Source organism: Belonocnema kinseyi, chromosome 4 (genome assembly GCF_010883055.1).
Source record: "Belonocnema kinseyi isolate 2016_QV_RU_SX_M_011 chromosome 4, B_treatae_v1, whole genome shotgun sequence".
NCBI lineage: Eukaryota > Metazoa > Arthropoda > Insecta > Hymenoptera > Cynipidae > Belonocnema > Belonocnema kinseyi.
In genome coordinates this window covers 12,064,826-12,081,068 of record NC_046660.1, presented here as the reverse complement: position 1 = coordinate 12,081,068, position 16,243 = coordinate 12,064,826, and the positions used below count along the sequence as shown (strand labels likewise).

General features: G+C 25.9%; 1 protein-coding gene across 3 annotated transcripts in view; it reads right to left on the bottom strand.

Annotated features, from left to right (window-relative positions):
• Positions 1 to 16,243, bottom strand: part of LOC117171978 (GATA-type transcription factor sreA-like) — a 57,553-nt gene that overhangs the window by 32,062 nt on the left and 9,248 nt on the right. For 2 of the 3 annotated variants that reach the window (XM_033359675.1, XM_033359677.1), the window contains exons 2-3: positions 9,815 to 9,967; positions 3,355 to 3,827 (exon numbers count right to left, since the gene is read on the bottom strand). In XM_033359675.1, the coding sequence (XP_033215566.1) occupies positions 3,355 to 3,827; positions 9,815 to 9,967 (626 nt within the window). The remainder of the gene's footprint in view (positions 1 to 3,354; positions 3,828 to 9,814; positions 9,968 to 16,243) is intronic. The other variant, XM_033359678.1, reaches the window with a different exon arrangement.

Sequence of the window (16,243 nt, the reverse complement as noted above, 5' to 3'; positions counted from 1 at the left end):
TATATAAAAATAAAAAATGTAATTATCAAATTTTTGTATTAACTTTGCCGGAACCAAGTCTAAAAGAAAAATGTCATATTTTACATCCTATTTTGCCGTTTACAGAAGTTACAGTTAACAAAATTTTAAGTAAAATTTGTGCGAGCCAATTTTTAAATTATTTAACAACAAAGCTGACATTTTTTAATCTTTAAAAACAAATAAAACATCGGATTTTTGTCACCTAATTTTTGACGTAAGAGTTTTACTTCAAGAATGAAAATACTTTTAGACATAATTTTTTATATCTTTTTGTTCAGGATATAGGTAAAAACAAGGCTTAATGAGAATTAAAAAATCTAAAGCGATTTTGAGTGCTACATTTTTTAATCAATTTGATAAACAAATACAAATTTTCATCAAATTTCAACGGACAGATTTCATTTTTTCAAATTAATTATTTTCATTATTTAGCAAATTCCATTCCTTATAAAATGTTTAGTTTATAAACATTTTTATAAACAAATTCACAACTTGACGCTGTCAACATATGGTTATCGTTTTTTTTTTTTTTTTTACGAAATCGACTGCGAATAATTCAGAAACGACTTTATTTATCAGTAGATTTTGTCCGGCGACAGTATTTGTTTATTGTTTAAATAAATTTGATAAACACAGATTTTCGTCAATTTTCAACCGGAAATTTTATAAACAAATTCACAACCTTACTACTTGTCAACACATCGCTGTTGTTTTTTTACGAAATCCACGGCCAATGACTCAGAAATGACCTTATTCGATATGAGACTTTGTCAGGCAAAATTTGTTATTCATTTAAATAGATTTTATAAACAAATACACATTTTCGCTAATCTTTCCACCTGCAAATTTCCATTTTTCAACCAAATAAACTTCAAGAAGAACAAACACTGCTACTAAATCTACAATAATAAATCAAATATGCTTCTAAAAAATTGTTTATAAAAACCGGTTGGATTTAATTTTAAGAAGAATTTTCACTGATTTCATGCTGTTTTATATAAATATGAAAAGTTGCAAAAAAAATGGGATCGTTTAATTAAAAAAAAATGTATAACAATTTTAATTCATCTGTTAATAAAAATAAAAATATTTCAAAATCGGCTCCTTTTCATTTTCCTTTTTACCTAAAAAGTAAATCTGTAAAATTTGGTGTCGATAAAAAAAGTTTTCAGGAATTGTGACAAAATTGTAGAAATAAAGTAAAAATACAAAATAATGGTTTTGTTATTTTTCAAAATCAAAGGGCATTTTTAATTTTAGTAGTCCAGGTTTTGTCTTTTATCAAAAACCTTACAAATATTAATTTGAAACAAATATAACTAAAAAAATATTTAATGCGTGGTGAAAAATTGTTTACAAACAAGTACGAAAAATTAGAATCATTTTTTCAAGAAAACATAAATACAATAAGCTACAAGGATTTTTGTACTTTTTTGTGTTTTTTCCGTATATTGTTATATACTGTTGTACTTTATTGTAGCTTTAACATTTTAGAATAAAGTTTACAAGAATTTATAAATTTTTCAACAAAATACTGGTTTTATTTACCATTTAAATCAATGAAGAAAAATATTTAGATAAAATAATCTGTATAAAATAGAAAAAACGTTTTTAAACAAAATTTAAAAATATCTGATACATTTTCGGGAATCTTTTCGACAAGTTTAAAAATCTTTTGAAATGTTTAAAAATTTTTTTTGAAAATTAATTTTTCAAAATAAACAATCATTTTCAATGTTTACTTATCTTGGAACCTTTCAGAATTCTTGAGAAGCCTCTAAAAATTTTATTTTGAAATCCTAAAAAATCTACAATTTTTTACATTTTGTTTTTCAATTTTGAATGAATTGTAATTTAAAAATTTTCCAGATATCCTAAGAAAATCTTTTCATTTGATTGAAACCTTACAAAAGTCTGAAAAAGCTTCTTTCTTTCGAAATCTTGAAAAATCTAGCTCTCAACATGTTTTTTTTTTTAAATATTTTCAAAAGTTCAATCTCTCAAACTTACTCGTTTTTTATAATGTTGTAATCTTTGTAAAATTGAAAAATATCCTTTAAAATCTTCTGTTTTTTTCGAAATTTCAGAAAATCATTAAAAATTTTGTTTAACTTCGCATGAAATTCATTTTAGAACATAAAAAATTATTTGAAATTTTCCCGCGAATTTTAAAAACTTTTTTATTCTTCGAAACGTTTCCAAATTCTTAAAAAACTTTTTTTTCGTAATATAACAAAATCTACATTTTGTTTGAAATATTCTCAAGGTTTGAATTACTTTTGAATATTTCTAATACTTTTAAAACTTCTCAATATCCTTTAAAATTATTCAGTTTTCCTAAAAAAATCAAAACATGCAAAATAACAACAAAAAAATGTCAGAAAATCTTCCAGATTCTTTTTCGGCATATTTTGATATCTTTAAAATGTAAAATAATTAACCCTTTAAAATCAAGTCTTAAATCATTTTAAAGTTTCGCACAAATCTTATTCTTGATACCAGTAATTTTTTTCTACTGACAAAAACAAAACAGAATTATTTCCCACACTTAAAAAATTAATTACAATGAGATTTTTCTCTTTAACTTATAATGATTATGAGCTTTTAGAAACAAATTTTATCATGAAATAAAATTACTTATCAGGCAATTTTGATATACAAAAGTGAAATTTAAAAAAAAAACACCAAATGCAGTATAACTCCAGGTTTCTAAGTGTTGAAAATGGCGATTTATATTAATCAGGGAGTCTAATTGTAAGTATAATTAAAAATACCCACTCATTTTTTTAAATATAAAAAATTTGATTGGAATTTTGTCACCCTTTTTCGATTTTTGTTCGAGAAGGTTTGTTTCAATTGAAACGAAACGAATAAAAAAGATATATATTTTATAGAGATCTATGAATATCTGTGAATTCTTTTTTGTTCGGGACCTAATTGTCCACATTTAAACAATGATTTTATTTTATCGACCTAAATTTTATCGAAACTAAAAAAAAAAATCGTTAACAAGGTTGTGCTAGATCATTTCAACAAATAATAGAACAGTAATCCGCACACAAAATTAATTGATTACCCTGGCCGACAAAATAATACTATTGTTTAAATCGGCGATCACTATGTGATTATGAGAAACGCGAAATGATCTACCACACCCTCGATGGCATAATTGGTCAACGATCCACTCATGTATAGTGGCGTTCCCGGTTCAAATCCGGGGTGAGGTCGATTTTTTTTTCTCGTTTCTCCAACAAATAATAGAACAGTCTTTGATTTTCTGAAATGTTTGTATGTTACGCAACGGCCTAAGCAAGGTGTCTTGTCTATTCTCACCTCGTTAATTGCTGCCAAAGCTTTGTGGTTTCTTGGTCGATATGCGAATCAGAACAATTGCTCTCGGGTGTATCCATTCGATTGATGGGACTTGTCCTGGGTGAACTGGGCTTGGAGTTGTCATAACTGTCGTCCAGTTTGGACCTTTTTGTAACAGTCATATCGTAACCATTTTCCTCTCCATCAGAGTCTTGCTCCTGATCCTGCTCTTCTCGATCCTCGATTTCCAAACGATCGGGATCCGAGCTGTTTGAATATGTATCATCGTCTGGCTCCTCGCATTTGACATTCTCCAGGTCGTTTGTATCATGGGCCCGTAATTCAAGGTGATGCGTTTGCGTCTGAGGTATAACGTTTTGATTAATGCTGGCCGGAGAATTGTTTGGCTCCTCGTTGAACAGCGTTTTGTTTAGCTGCAGAAACGATTGGAGCGGGCTTAAGTCTGCTACTTGGGCAGTGGAGAAAGACTTGGCCTGAAAAAGGATGGTCCAAGTTCAATATACTTACTGCGTCTCTCTCTCTCTCTTTCTTTCTCTCTGTATTTGGGGAAAATCTCATTTATTCGCGAGGAGCCCTTCGAGTGTCCTTTAGGGCCTAAAATGTTGCAAATTAAAAAAAAAACACCTTTTGCATTCATAGTCGAAAGGTGTTGTTAAAGGGTTAATACCTTCCCCTCACTTACAAGAAGAAGGAAAAAAATGCATGTTCTCAGCTGTATCGATAACAGGCTTCTCAGCCCAAAATGATTAAAAAAGATTTTTCACGAGAAACGTGGAATAAATTCTTTTAAATCAAATTAACTTGCGTACTATATTAAATTCAAGTTAAGAAGCCTTGAATTTCTGACACTACAAGCAAAAATATTGCAGATTTAAAATGGAAAACTTTTCAGGTAAAAAATGTAAGCATTAAACATTGTAAATTGAATTATTTCATGATTGAAAAAATTTAACTTAACATTAAAGAAAAAGTTTAAATCAAACTTATTAATGTTGAAAATTCATGTTTTTTTATGAATAATTTTGGTTGAATTCAAATGTTTTTCATTTAAAATTAAAATCTGTCTTTTTAAGTGTCAACTTATGAGATTTTTCGTTGGATTTAACGAAAAAATGCAACGTTTGCAAATTCAACTATATTTTGTTGAAAATTTATTCTTTTTTCGTACAAAATTTCTGTTTCGTTGATACATCATATTTTATTAAAAATGAAACTGTTTTTTTTAATTCGTCTTTTTAGTTTGAAAATGCAATAATTTGATTGAAATATTTTTTTTTTCTTAATTGAAAATTTATCTCGTTTGGTAGAAATTTCATATTTTTACAATAATTAACTTTTAATCAAATAGAAAAAAAAATATATTTCAACCAAATTATTGAATTTTCAAACCAAAAAGACGGATTAAAAAAAGCAGTTGAATTTGCAAGCCGAAGAAGGAAAATTTAAAGAAAAAATATAATTAAAAAAAAACATTTTATTCCAATAAAATATGATGTATCAACAAAACAGATTAATTTTGTACCAAAAAATAACAAATGTGGGTTGAATTCAACCCAAGTTATTTATAAAAAGCATGAATTTTCAACATTAATAAGTTTGATTTAAACCTTTTCTTTAATGTTAAGTTCACTTTTTAATGTGTTCAATTATGAAAGAAATCAATTTATAATGTTTAATGCTGAAATCTTTTACGTAAAAAATTTTCTTTTTTGAAATCTTGAATTTTGAGGCCTAAATGGCCAATTTTGGCCAAAGACGAATTTTCCACAAAACATTTTAATTTTCAACACAAAAAATAAATTTTCAACAAAATAATTTCAATTTTTATTTTCAATTTTGAACAAAAGAGTTCAATTATTTACAAAACAGTTCAATGTTCAACCAAAAACGTGAGCAAGCTTGCACAAGTGAAAATTTTGTAACAAAATAGTTCAGTTTTGATAAAAAAGGATGAATTATCAAACAAGAATTTTAATTTTCCACAAAAAAGAACGATTTTTCAACAAAATATGTAGAAGAATTCAATTTAAAAATATGTAACTTCGACCAAATATTTGAATTCTCAACTAAAACAGATGAATTTGCTACCAAACAGTTGTATTATTATGAAAAATAAAAAACTTATAACAAGAGATGAATTTAAAAACAGTATCATTTTTTAGTTTAAACAAAATAGTTCAATTTTTAACCGAAAAAATTAATTAGTCTGCAAAAGGGATAATTATTTAACAAAATAGTTCAGTTTTCATTCAAAAAATAGAAAACAAAAAATTACTTTACAAACAATTTTCCTAGAATATTATTAACCCTCAAACGGCACACTGGTGCGAATTCGCACCAGAAGTTTTTTCATTTTGTTGGCATTTACGCAAACACAGATGCAGCGCATTATCCCCACATATATTAAATATACATGTTAAATATGTGTGATATATGCTAGTTGTTTATTATATGTTCAATATATGAAATAATTAATATTAACATTGAAAACCATTAATATTGGTACAGTTTGAGATATAAATTTTATACCAAATAATATAAAATCGTAAACCAAAAGGAATTGACTTTCAACCAGAATAGTAAAAACTGGAAATTCGGCTTAGAAAATAACGTCAATTTTCCACTTCACTTTTTGATTTCATTCGTTAAAATCCAAACTACACAGTCTGTCGACCTAAGCAACATTTTAGACCCTCTCGTCTCTTTCGCAAAACGGTACGTAATTACTTGTCCGAAATTTCATTTTCCCTAAAACTCATTTTGCCGAGAAAATGACTAGATTTAAAGACGGCGTAGACAAAAATCACACAGGGGATCCCGACGGTGAATTCGGTGAAAATCGTGTTACAAACAGACGTTTGGTAGCATTTATGAGAATTCTTTGTCATTTAAATTTGCTTCTACTTTTAAATGCGAGAGAGAAAATCGACAAATAGGCAAGTGATAAGTAAATATATGATTATGTAATAAAAATAAATATAAGACAATATTGAAATAAAAAATTATGTATATAATTAATTTTTTAATTGTAAAATATACCATTTCTATGGTTACAGGTGTTTATAAACTCGTTTTCATTTCGATTTAAATTTAATAATGTGAATTATTATTCAGTAATGAAAAATTAATACTAATATGATTGAAAAAAAAATAAGATGACGATTTCTCAAAAAATCCACATTTTTTAAATATTTCGGGAATATTTCAATGATTTTCCAGAAATGTAAAATATTTCACAAAGATTTCAAATATTTTGCAAAGATTTTGGATAGATTAATAATATTTTACAAAGACATCAATGATTTCATTTCAATTGCAAAATTATAAATTATTTCAGCAATATTTCAAAAATATTACCAAAATTTCAAAGGTTTCTTCACAAATGTTTCCAAAGATTTCAGAAAGATTTCAATGATTTTCCAAAGATATAAAAGATTTCAAATAGAATTAAAATATGTTAATAAGATATAAATGATTTCCCAAAGATTTTAATAATTTTAAAAATATTACCAACCATTTCAAAAATATTTAAATTATTTCTTAAAGTTTTCACTAAGATTTCAGAAAGAACTCAATGGTTTTCCAAAGATTTGGAATATCTTGCAAAGATTTAAACAATTTCCAAAATGTGCCAAGTAATTAAAAAAATATTTCCGAAACATTTCAAAGATTTCAAATATTGCTCAAAGATTTAAACAATTCCACAAATATTAAAAAATATTTTACAAAGATTTCACAAAGACTTTAATGATTTACCAAGTATGTTAAGAATTTAAAGAATATACCACATATTGCAAAAATATTTTTTAAAGATTTAAATGATTTTCCAAAAATGTCAAATATTTCACAAAGATTTTGGATAGATAGAAAATATTTTAGGAAGACATCAATGATTTCCCAAGGATTTCAATAATATCACCAATATTACTCAATATTTCAAAAATATTTCAATTATTTCTTAAAATTTTCACTAAAATTTCAGGAAAAAAAACTCAATGATTTTCCAAAGATTTCGAATATCTGGCAAAGATTTAAACCATTTTTAAAATGTACCAAATAATTAAAAAATAATTCCCAAACATTTCAAACATTTCGAAAAGATTTCAAATATTTCGCAAAGATTTCACAAAGGCGTAAATAATTTCCCAAAGATTTCAATAATTTCACAAATATTTCGGAAATATTTCGAAGATTTCAAATATTGCTCAAAGTTTTGAACAATTTCACAAATATTATCAAACATGAAGATTAAAAAAATATATTTTACAAAGATTTTGATCATTTTCGAAATATTTCAAATGTTTTTTGCAAAAAAATCGGATAGTTTGAAAAGATTTGACAAAGACTTCAATGATTTTCCAAAGATTTCGCAAAGATTTAAACAATTTCCAAAATGTGCCAAGTAATTCAAAAATATTTCCCAAACATGTCAAAGATTTCGCAAAGATTTCACAGAGATTTCGGATAGATTAAAAAATTTCACAGAGGCATAAATCATTTCCCAAAGATTTCAATAACCTCACAAATGTTTCAGAAATATTTCGAAGATTTCCAAAGATTTCAAAAATTACTCAAGATTTAAACAATTTGATAAATATTATGAAATATTAAAAATTTTACAAAGATTTCAATAATTTTCAAAAGATTTCGACAATTTAAAAAATAAACCAAATATTGAAAAAAGATTTTCTAAAGATTTTAAATATTTCACAAAGATTTCCAAAGATTTCACAAACTTTGCAACAATTTCCCAAATTTATCACGAAGATTTGCAAGGTTTTGCATAGATTTTGGATAGATATAAAAGAATTCACTGATATTAATAATTTTTTAAGATTGCATATATATAATTAAAAATTTGTCATAAGGACAACCGCAAGATATCGCCGGGAGCGGGTGCTAATCTGGAAAATTGCACCCGCTCTCAGCGAAATCGCGGTAAAATTTCAGCCACATTCATCAGATCGTTTTAATTTCTCCAAAAATCTTCCTTAAATCTTTGGGAAATAATGTATTTCTCTGTGAAATATTATTAATCTATACGAAATATTTGCGAAATACTTTAAATAGTTTATAAGTATTTATAAAATATTAGCAAATACTTATAAGCTATTTGAAGTATTTCGAAAATATTTCGGATAGATTAATAATATTTCACAGAGAAATACATTATTTCCCAAAGAATTAAAACGATCTGATGAATTTAATCGTTCGATTTCAGAGGACAAATCAATACTATGCCCCTCCTTGAACAATTCCTGGTGGATTTCTGGATAGTAATATTTCAATATTTTTCAAAGTTATGTGACAATTCAACCAACAAAATAAAAGTAAAAGCCTGTTTTAGAACAAGATTATTGTTTCTTTTGTCCAAAACTCTTCTTCTTTTGTCTTCGTAAAAGAAGATTAAATAATTATCAAAAAGCGTCACCTAACGTCAATTTGATTTCCAGATCTATCCAAAATTCGCAAGCAGAAACCCATCTAACAATTATTTCGAAGGCGTCTAGCAATCTAGTGATTTTTTCGGTAAAATGAGTTTGAGGGAAAATGAAATTTCGGACAAATGAATACCTACCACACAAGACTTAAAAGAGAGCAATAGCAAAAACTAAAAATGTAGGGAAAAAGGGGGGGGGAGGCCAATCTACACACTGTATGCGTCAGTTTACAATCATTTCTCTTTTATGCAGAAATCAGGGTCAAGCTGATAAGTTTAAGTAGACTGTATTAAGGGAGACCTTGAGATGTCTTACATAATTACTGATATATCAGGGCATAGACGCAAATAAATAGTAAACCACACACACACACACACACACACACACACACAAATCGACAATTTGTTCATATAAGATGTTAGGTACGCGTAATGCACACATGGATTAACAGTCTTATCTGCAATCAGACTGCACATGTTGCACATTCTCTTGCATCATTACTTGGAACAGAGTGACTGCCTACCACTGTCAGCACATTAGGTCGATTTCCAGTTGTTAATCAGAGACTAATATTTGTTCAGCCCCCTTTCCGTTCGAACGACGACGAAGCTTCTTCGCTCAGGCTGGCTAGCGTGCTCGCGACCAAAATAAAATTATGATAAAACCAGGTTGTTACGCGGCCTCCAGCCCTCCACGACTTTACAATTAGATTAAATGCATCTATTCAAACACCCGTCTGTTTATCGTTTTATAACTACACACACGCCTTTTTTTTTGTACAATCACTTGCTTCTTGAATCTTGACGTTATGATCTGAATTCTGAAGCCATAAAGTGAGCTCAGCTCCGGAGGCTATTTCATCTTGTAGCATGATGTTAATGATAAAAAAATAAATAAAAATAGGTCAGCGTGGGTGTGGAAAAACTGGCTTTTTTTGTCCAATCTACGCAGGCTTTTGGGCAATTCATTTTGCGTCATATATTCTATTTAATAAGCGGGGAAAAAATCAGTGAAATTACCTGTTCTTCAAGCGACAATTGCTTGGCATAATGCAGGTACTGTTTGAGTATACCGTCGGATTTGTGTGAGACTTCCCGAAAGGTGTGTAACACATCCAACTTGTATTTGCAATGGTGGCAAAGGATGGGTGGTAATGAGTCGCCATCTTTTACCTGGAAGATAAAAAATAACTTTATAATATACAATAAACACTATAAGGATGTACAATCAATCTCAAAAGTTTCCTATGTTTAAAATTATTTATAAAATCGACAATTAACAGTACTTATTTAAAGGTTTAGTTTTTCCTTTCTCTTTAGGAAAAAGTTACAATTTTTATTTGATCCTAATGATCAAGGCCTCATTTTATTCTTCAAAGGATTCTCTAAATGTCTATTTGGGTTGATTTTATTTTAAAAAATGTATTGAGAAATCATGATTGTTATTATTATTATAAACAATCATAGTTTAAATTTTAATTAACACCGCCTGAATAGAATTGTAGAGAATCCTTCTAAGAATAAAATGAGACATTGATCATTAGGATCAAATAAAAATTGTATAACTTTTCCCTAAAGCGAAAAGAAAAACTAAACCTTTAAATAACTACTGTTTAATAAACAATTTTAACCTGAATTATTTTTTTCTACAGTGTAATTAGAAGCCTCCATCAAGATTTACAAACATTAAAAATAGATTTTTTTTATCGATTTTATAAACCATTTTAAAGATAGGCAACTTTTGAGATTGATTGTACGTATTGTACATCCTTAATTATATTTTTTTCAAATATCATAAATATTATAACTAAAATTGAAAAATGTGATTCAAACTTCAGAGGAATTACAGCCACAAATTGTAACTGAAATTTTGTTAGATTTGTTTTCAAAGAAGATTCTCAAAGCACCTACGGCTTTGACGATTACATTCTCATTACGAAAATTGCGCTCGATAATTTGTGTCCAATTGAAAAACTTCATCAAGATAATTTCTAAATCTAGTTCAAATGTACTAAAAACAACGCTCTAAAGTTACGGATCTCTTAAAAACAAAAATAGCATATTTTTGAAAATGATCCAACTTTTTGAACTTTTGTCTAATTAAGAAATTTTATGAGAATAGTTTCCAACTACATATATTTTATATCTAGTATAAACTTGGATTGATATTTCTTAAAGTATAAAAAAAAAATTTATTTCCTTTGTTTGAAAATTTTCAAACTGTTAAAAAGCATATAACTTTTTAAAATTTGTATAGAATTTAAGAATGTCATCAGGATAATTTGCAAGTCTTTTTGCCGTTGTTCTTTCAAATTTTCAAAAGCTCTAACTTTTTGATTTGTTGTCTAATCGAGAAATTGAACTGAGATGGTTTCTCAATATACTTGATATCTAGTGAAAAATTTAAATGAAATTTCCTTATCTACCAGAAAAATATATATTTTTTGAACATTTTCAAAATTTTCAAAAGTATATAACTTTTATAATTTAATTTTTTTTTAAAGATTTAACTCTTTTTGTCGAAAATTGTTTTCAATTCAGAATTTCATCTATTCTAGTAAAAATATTCAACTATTTCCTAGAAAATGTACATTTTCTTTTATATTCATATTTTTGCGTTAAAAAATCAAATGAAATCTTTACGGATGAAAATTCAACTCTTTTAGTACATTTTTTTTTTTTTTGACAAAAATGCAACTGTTTGGTTGAAAATTTTACAATCTGGTTAAAAAGTCAATGTTCAATGCAATATTCTTTGGGTGGAAATTTAACTATATATTTTTTTTTTTAAATAATCTGTTTTAGAAGAATTATCATCTTTCTTGAATAAAAATTCAACTGTTCGGTTGAAATTTCAACTCTTTTTTGAAAGTTTGTCTTTTTGATTTTAAAATTCACCTGCTTTAGCAGAAATTACATCTTTCTTGAAAAAAAATTCAACTGTTTAGTTGAAAAATCAAACAATTTTGTTGACAAGTCATACTTTTTGGATACAAAGTTAAATATTTCGCAGAGAATGTACTTTTTGTTTAATTTTAAAATTCAACTATTGTGTTGAATTAATTTTTTACTTAATTAAAAATTAATATATTTTAAGTAAAATTTCATCCTCCGTGTATAAAAATACAACCCTTTTGGTCGAAAATTAAACTATTTCATAGAAAATTTACTTTTTGTTTGAAATTTAATATTTTGGTGTGCAAAAGAGAATTGAAATCTTTTCTGAATGAAAGTTTATCTTTAAACAAAAATGTGTCGTCTTTTATTTAAAATTCATCTGTTTTACTACAAATGTCATCCTTCTTATTTGAAAATGCAACTTTCCGCGGACCTATGCTGTAGATACGATTTAAAAAAATCCATTTTTAAAAATTGAAAGGAATTTTGCTGTTTCGATTGCGGAATATTAACTGCATATAAAAAATGTTACAGAAAATAGAAAAAAAATCAATTTCGAATAAAATGTCAGTTAACAGGTTTAGACGGCGATTTTCGTATAAACTTATTTTTTGGATGAAAAATTCGTTTTTCGGATTAAAATTCCATTTTTTTCGCATAAACCTATCTTTTGATGAAAAATTCATATTTTTATCTTAAAAAGTTAATTAAAACCTTTTTTTTTATGAAAATGCAACTATTTAAAAACACATTTTTTCTAAACCCATCCCTTTTAAGAGAAATCTAATTTTTTTCTAAAAATGCAACTATTCGGTAGAGAATTAAAAAATTGTATTATTAGTTAAAAATTCGTTTTTTTTTTATTGAAAATTCAATTTTTTTTATAGAAACTTATTTCTTGTTTAAAAATTCATATTTTGATCGAGAAAAGTCAAATTAAAATACATTTTTCAACAGAAAATTCAAATCAATTTTTTGAAAATTTGTCTTTTTCATTTAAAAATTCACCTGTTTTAGGTAGAATTTTCATGTTCTTTTTTATTAAAATGCAACTTTGTAGTTAAAAATTCATCTCCTTTAATTAAGTATTGAACTATTTTGTTTGAAAGATTTAGTTGAATCACTTTGTTGAAAATGATTTTTTTAAGGTTTATATTTTTAGTTGAAAATTCATCTCTAGTTGAAAGTTTAACTCTTTTGTTGAAAACTATATTTTTTAATTGAAAATTGAACTACTTGGATAAAAAGTTAAACTACATTGTTAAAAGCATTCTGATTGAAGGCTTACTTTTATGTTTGACAATATAATTGTTTAGTGAAAAAAACTTTTTTTTAATTTAAGATTTCATTTTTGTTGGGTAAAAAGTAATCAGATTCATGGAAAATTACTGTTTTTCTGAAAAGTCATACTTTTTGTTTGAAAATTAAATTAAATTTGTAGAGAAAATTCATTTTTTTGGCTTGAAGGTTTAATAATTTAGATAATCCTTTATTTCGTTCTTGACTGAAAAATATTTGTTTTGAAAATTTGTCTTTTTTGGTTTTAAAATTATTCTTTGTTGTATTAAGTTCATATTTTTTACTTGAAACATAAACTATGACACTTTTTTGTTGGGAAGTTGTCTTTTTAGGTTGAAAATTTAAATACTAGGTTAAAAATTAAATTATTTTGTTAGAAAGCCATATTTTATAGTAGAAAATACAGTCTTCTGTTTAAAATAAATTAATAATGTTGAAAATTTTTAATTTGTATGTGAAATACTGTTTTATTCCGTTTATAAAAGATTATATGTTAAAAGTATTACAAGATTTTTGAAAGGATTTAAACCGATTCAATAAATAAAATATAATAGACAATCGGTTCTTGGATTTCTATAGTAGTTGATTTCTCAAGCAAAATTTCCAGTTTTCTACCCAAATATTTTAAAAGCTTTGAAAATGAATTTCACAGTTTATTTCAAATGTTATTGTTTAGTCTATAAATGATCAGATATTCTATTTAAATATCGCATGATTCACAATAGTTTTCTTATTCCAATCTTTTTCTCGTTTTCCACTTAAATGCGAACTGAATTAACAGAATTTGATAAGTAACTATTTTTGATTGGAAGTTCATTCATTTCGGGTGAGAAATTAAACTTCTTGGTTAAAAGGAAAAATTAAACTACTCCATTCCTGGTTAAAAACTGATATTTTTCAGTTAAAAAATTCAACCAAATAGACAAAAATATTTCGAAACGAAAAAAATATATAAACTAAAAATTAATCAATTAAAATTTGGACCAACATCACACGCACTGTTCCAACTATGTACTTTAAAAATTATGTAATTTGTTGAAAAATCGTCTTTTTTTAAAATCAATCTTCTTGTTTTTTTGTCTTTTCTAGTAAAAAATTGATTTTCTTGGTTAAAAATTCATCTCTTTGGTTCTAAATTTATCTATTTTTTTTATTATTTTATTTCATTTGGTAGAAAATTCATTTTCCGAACTAAAAATTTAGATATTCTATTTTAAGTTGAAAATGTAACCTTTTTAGTAAAAAAAGGCATGTATTTTGTTGAAAATTTATTTTTGTTCGTCAAAAATAATGATTTTAAATCAAAATAAATTATTTTATTTTTGCTTGAAAATGTATATGTTTAAGTTGACAATTTATTTATTTGCTTGAAGTTTTTTCTTTTTGTAGAAAATTAATCTTTTTGGTTAATAATTTATCTTTTCAGTCGAAAATTTGATTATTTGATTAAAAATTTAGGTGTTTTTTAAATTGATGTTTTTTTTAAACCTTTTTTTATATATACAAAAATTCAACTATTTGGGTAAAAATTCATTTTTTTGGTTGAAGTTTCATAAGTATAGTTAAAAATTCAAATATTCGGTTAAGCCTTTAAAAACAAAGAAAACAAGAATAAATTGAATGATGAAATAAAATATTTTATTCCAATATTCAACTATTTGTTTATACATCGTTTCTTGACAGAAAATTCAACTATTTATTTGACTGCAAACTTTGTATTTTGTTGATAGTCATCTTGTTTCGTGAAAAATTAATTTTCTGTGTTGAAAATTCATCTTATTTAGTATAAAATTTAACTATTTGGTTGAAAATTTATCTGTTTTGTTTAAGGATTCAACTATTTTTTATTTAGAATCCATCGTTTTTGGTTGAAAATTCAACTAACTCCTTAATTCATAAGAAAGAGTAAGATTGTTAAATCGTCTAACGTGTTTAATAGATGTCCTCTGAATAAATGTAAGATAATAAACAGTGGTTAAAAATTTCAGAATTTTTTTTTCAGCAACTTATACACGGCCTCTAATCAGCCATTGAGACAACTTTCCAATATGTTCTGCTTCGTTGAGATGGCGAGCATATTATTTTAGTCAAATAGCTAAAAAATTCAAATATATTTTTCAAAGAAAAGTAAATAATTAACGACATTAGCGGAAAATGTTGTTTAGTGTCACTGTTTTCGAAATAGTAGCCAAATAGTGTCATCGCTCAAGAAATGTGTCAAATAGTGTCAATAGTGTGTCGACTCCAAGGCCTAGGATTTATTCTCGGAAAGAAGAAAACTCCGTTTTTTTATAAGTTTTATTTTTAAGTTATGACGAAATAAATTACACTTGGCAATCTATGGAAAAGTTGTTTAACATAATTTTTGTAGAACTTTAAAACATTAAAAAAACAAGACAGGAGAAATGAAGGTAGTAAGGACAAATTCTGTATTTTTCAAATTTCTCTTATGATAAAAAGGGAGAAATTTTCATTAAAATTTTTTTTCCGAATTGAAAGAGCAACAATCTTTATTCTTGAAATTTGTATTGAGTAGCAAAGGAGGGAATATTGGGATTTAACGATGTTTTAAATTTTTTTCTGAATTGAAAAAGGGATTATTTTGTAAAGCTATTAGTGAGTTAAATGGGGTCAAATTTGGTATTTTAAACATTTTGCTTGAAATGAAAAAATGGTTATTTTTTTTTAAGTTTTCAGTTTTAAATATTTAATTTATATAATTTTCATGTTTAAAACTGTGTGAATTAAACACTTAATTTTACAACAGTTTCATTTCCAAGGCCTCTTTCAAATTATTTAGTTTTTTTCAGCTTGATTTTCAAAATCTTCGTTTTTAAGTCTTTCAATTTTTAACTGTTCAATCTAATAGGCGTTGAATTTATATGTATTTTGTATAAAGATTTTTCAAATTTAAATCTGATAAATTTAACAGATTTAAGTCAAATGCAAATTTTTTTTGATAAAAAATAACAATTTTCGACGTACAAAACTAACAAAAAATAATAAAAAAATTATTCCAAATTTTTAATTTTCTCATAATTTTAATGATTATTTTTTGAAATAACCAATAACCGGTTAAAAAGGTTAACATAAATTTTAATTGTTAAAAAGTTGTGAATCTTCTTTGAAATATATATATTTTTTGAAATCGGGCCTCAAAATTAACGCAAATAAAACAAAAACTATGGTGTTTGAAGGAAAGAGTGAGAAAACACTATGCAATATTTTATTAAATGATGAGAGAATTGAACA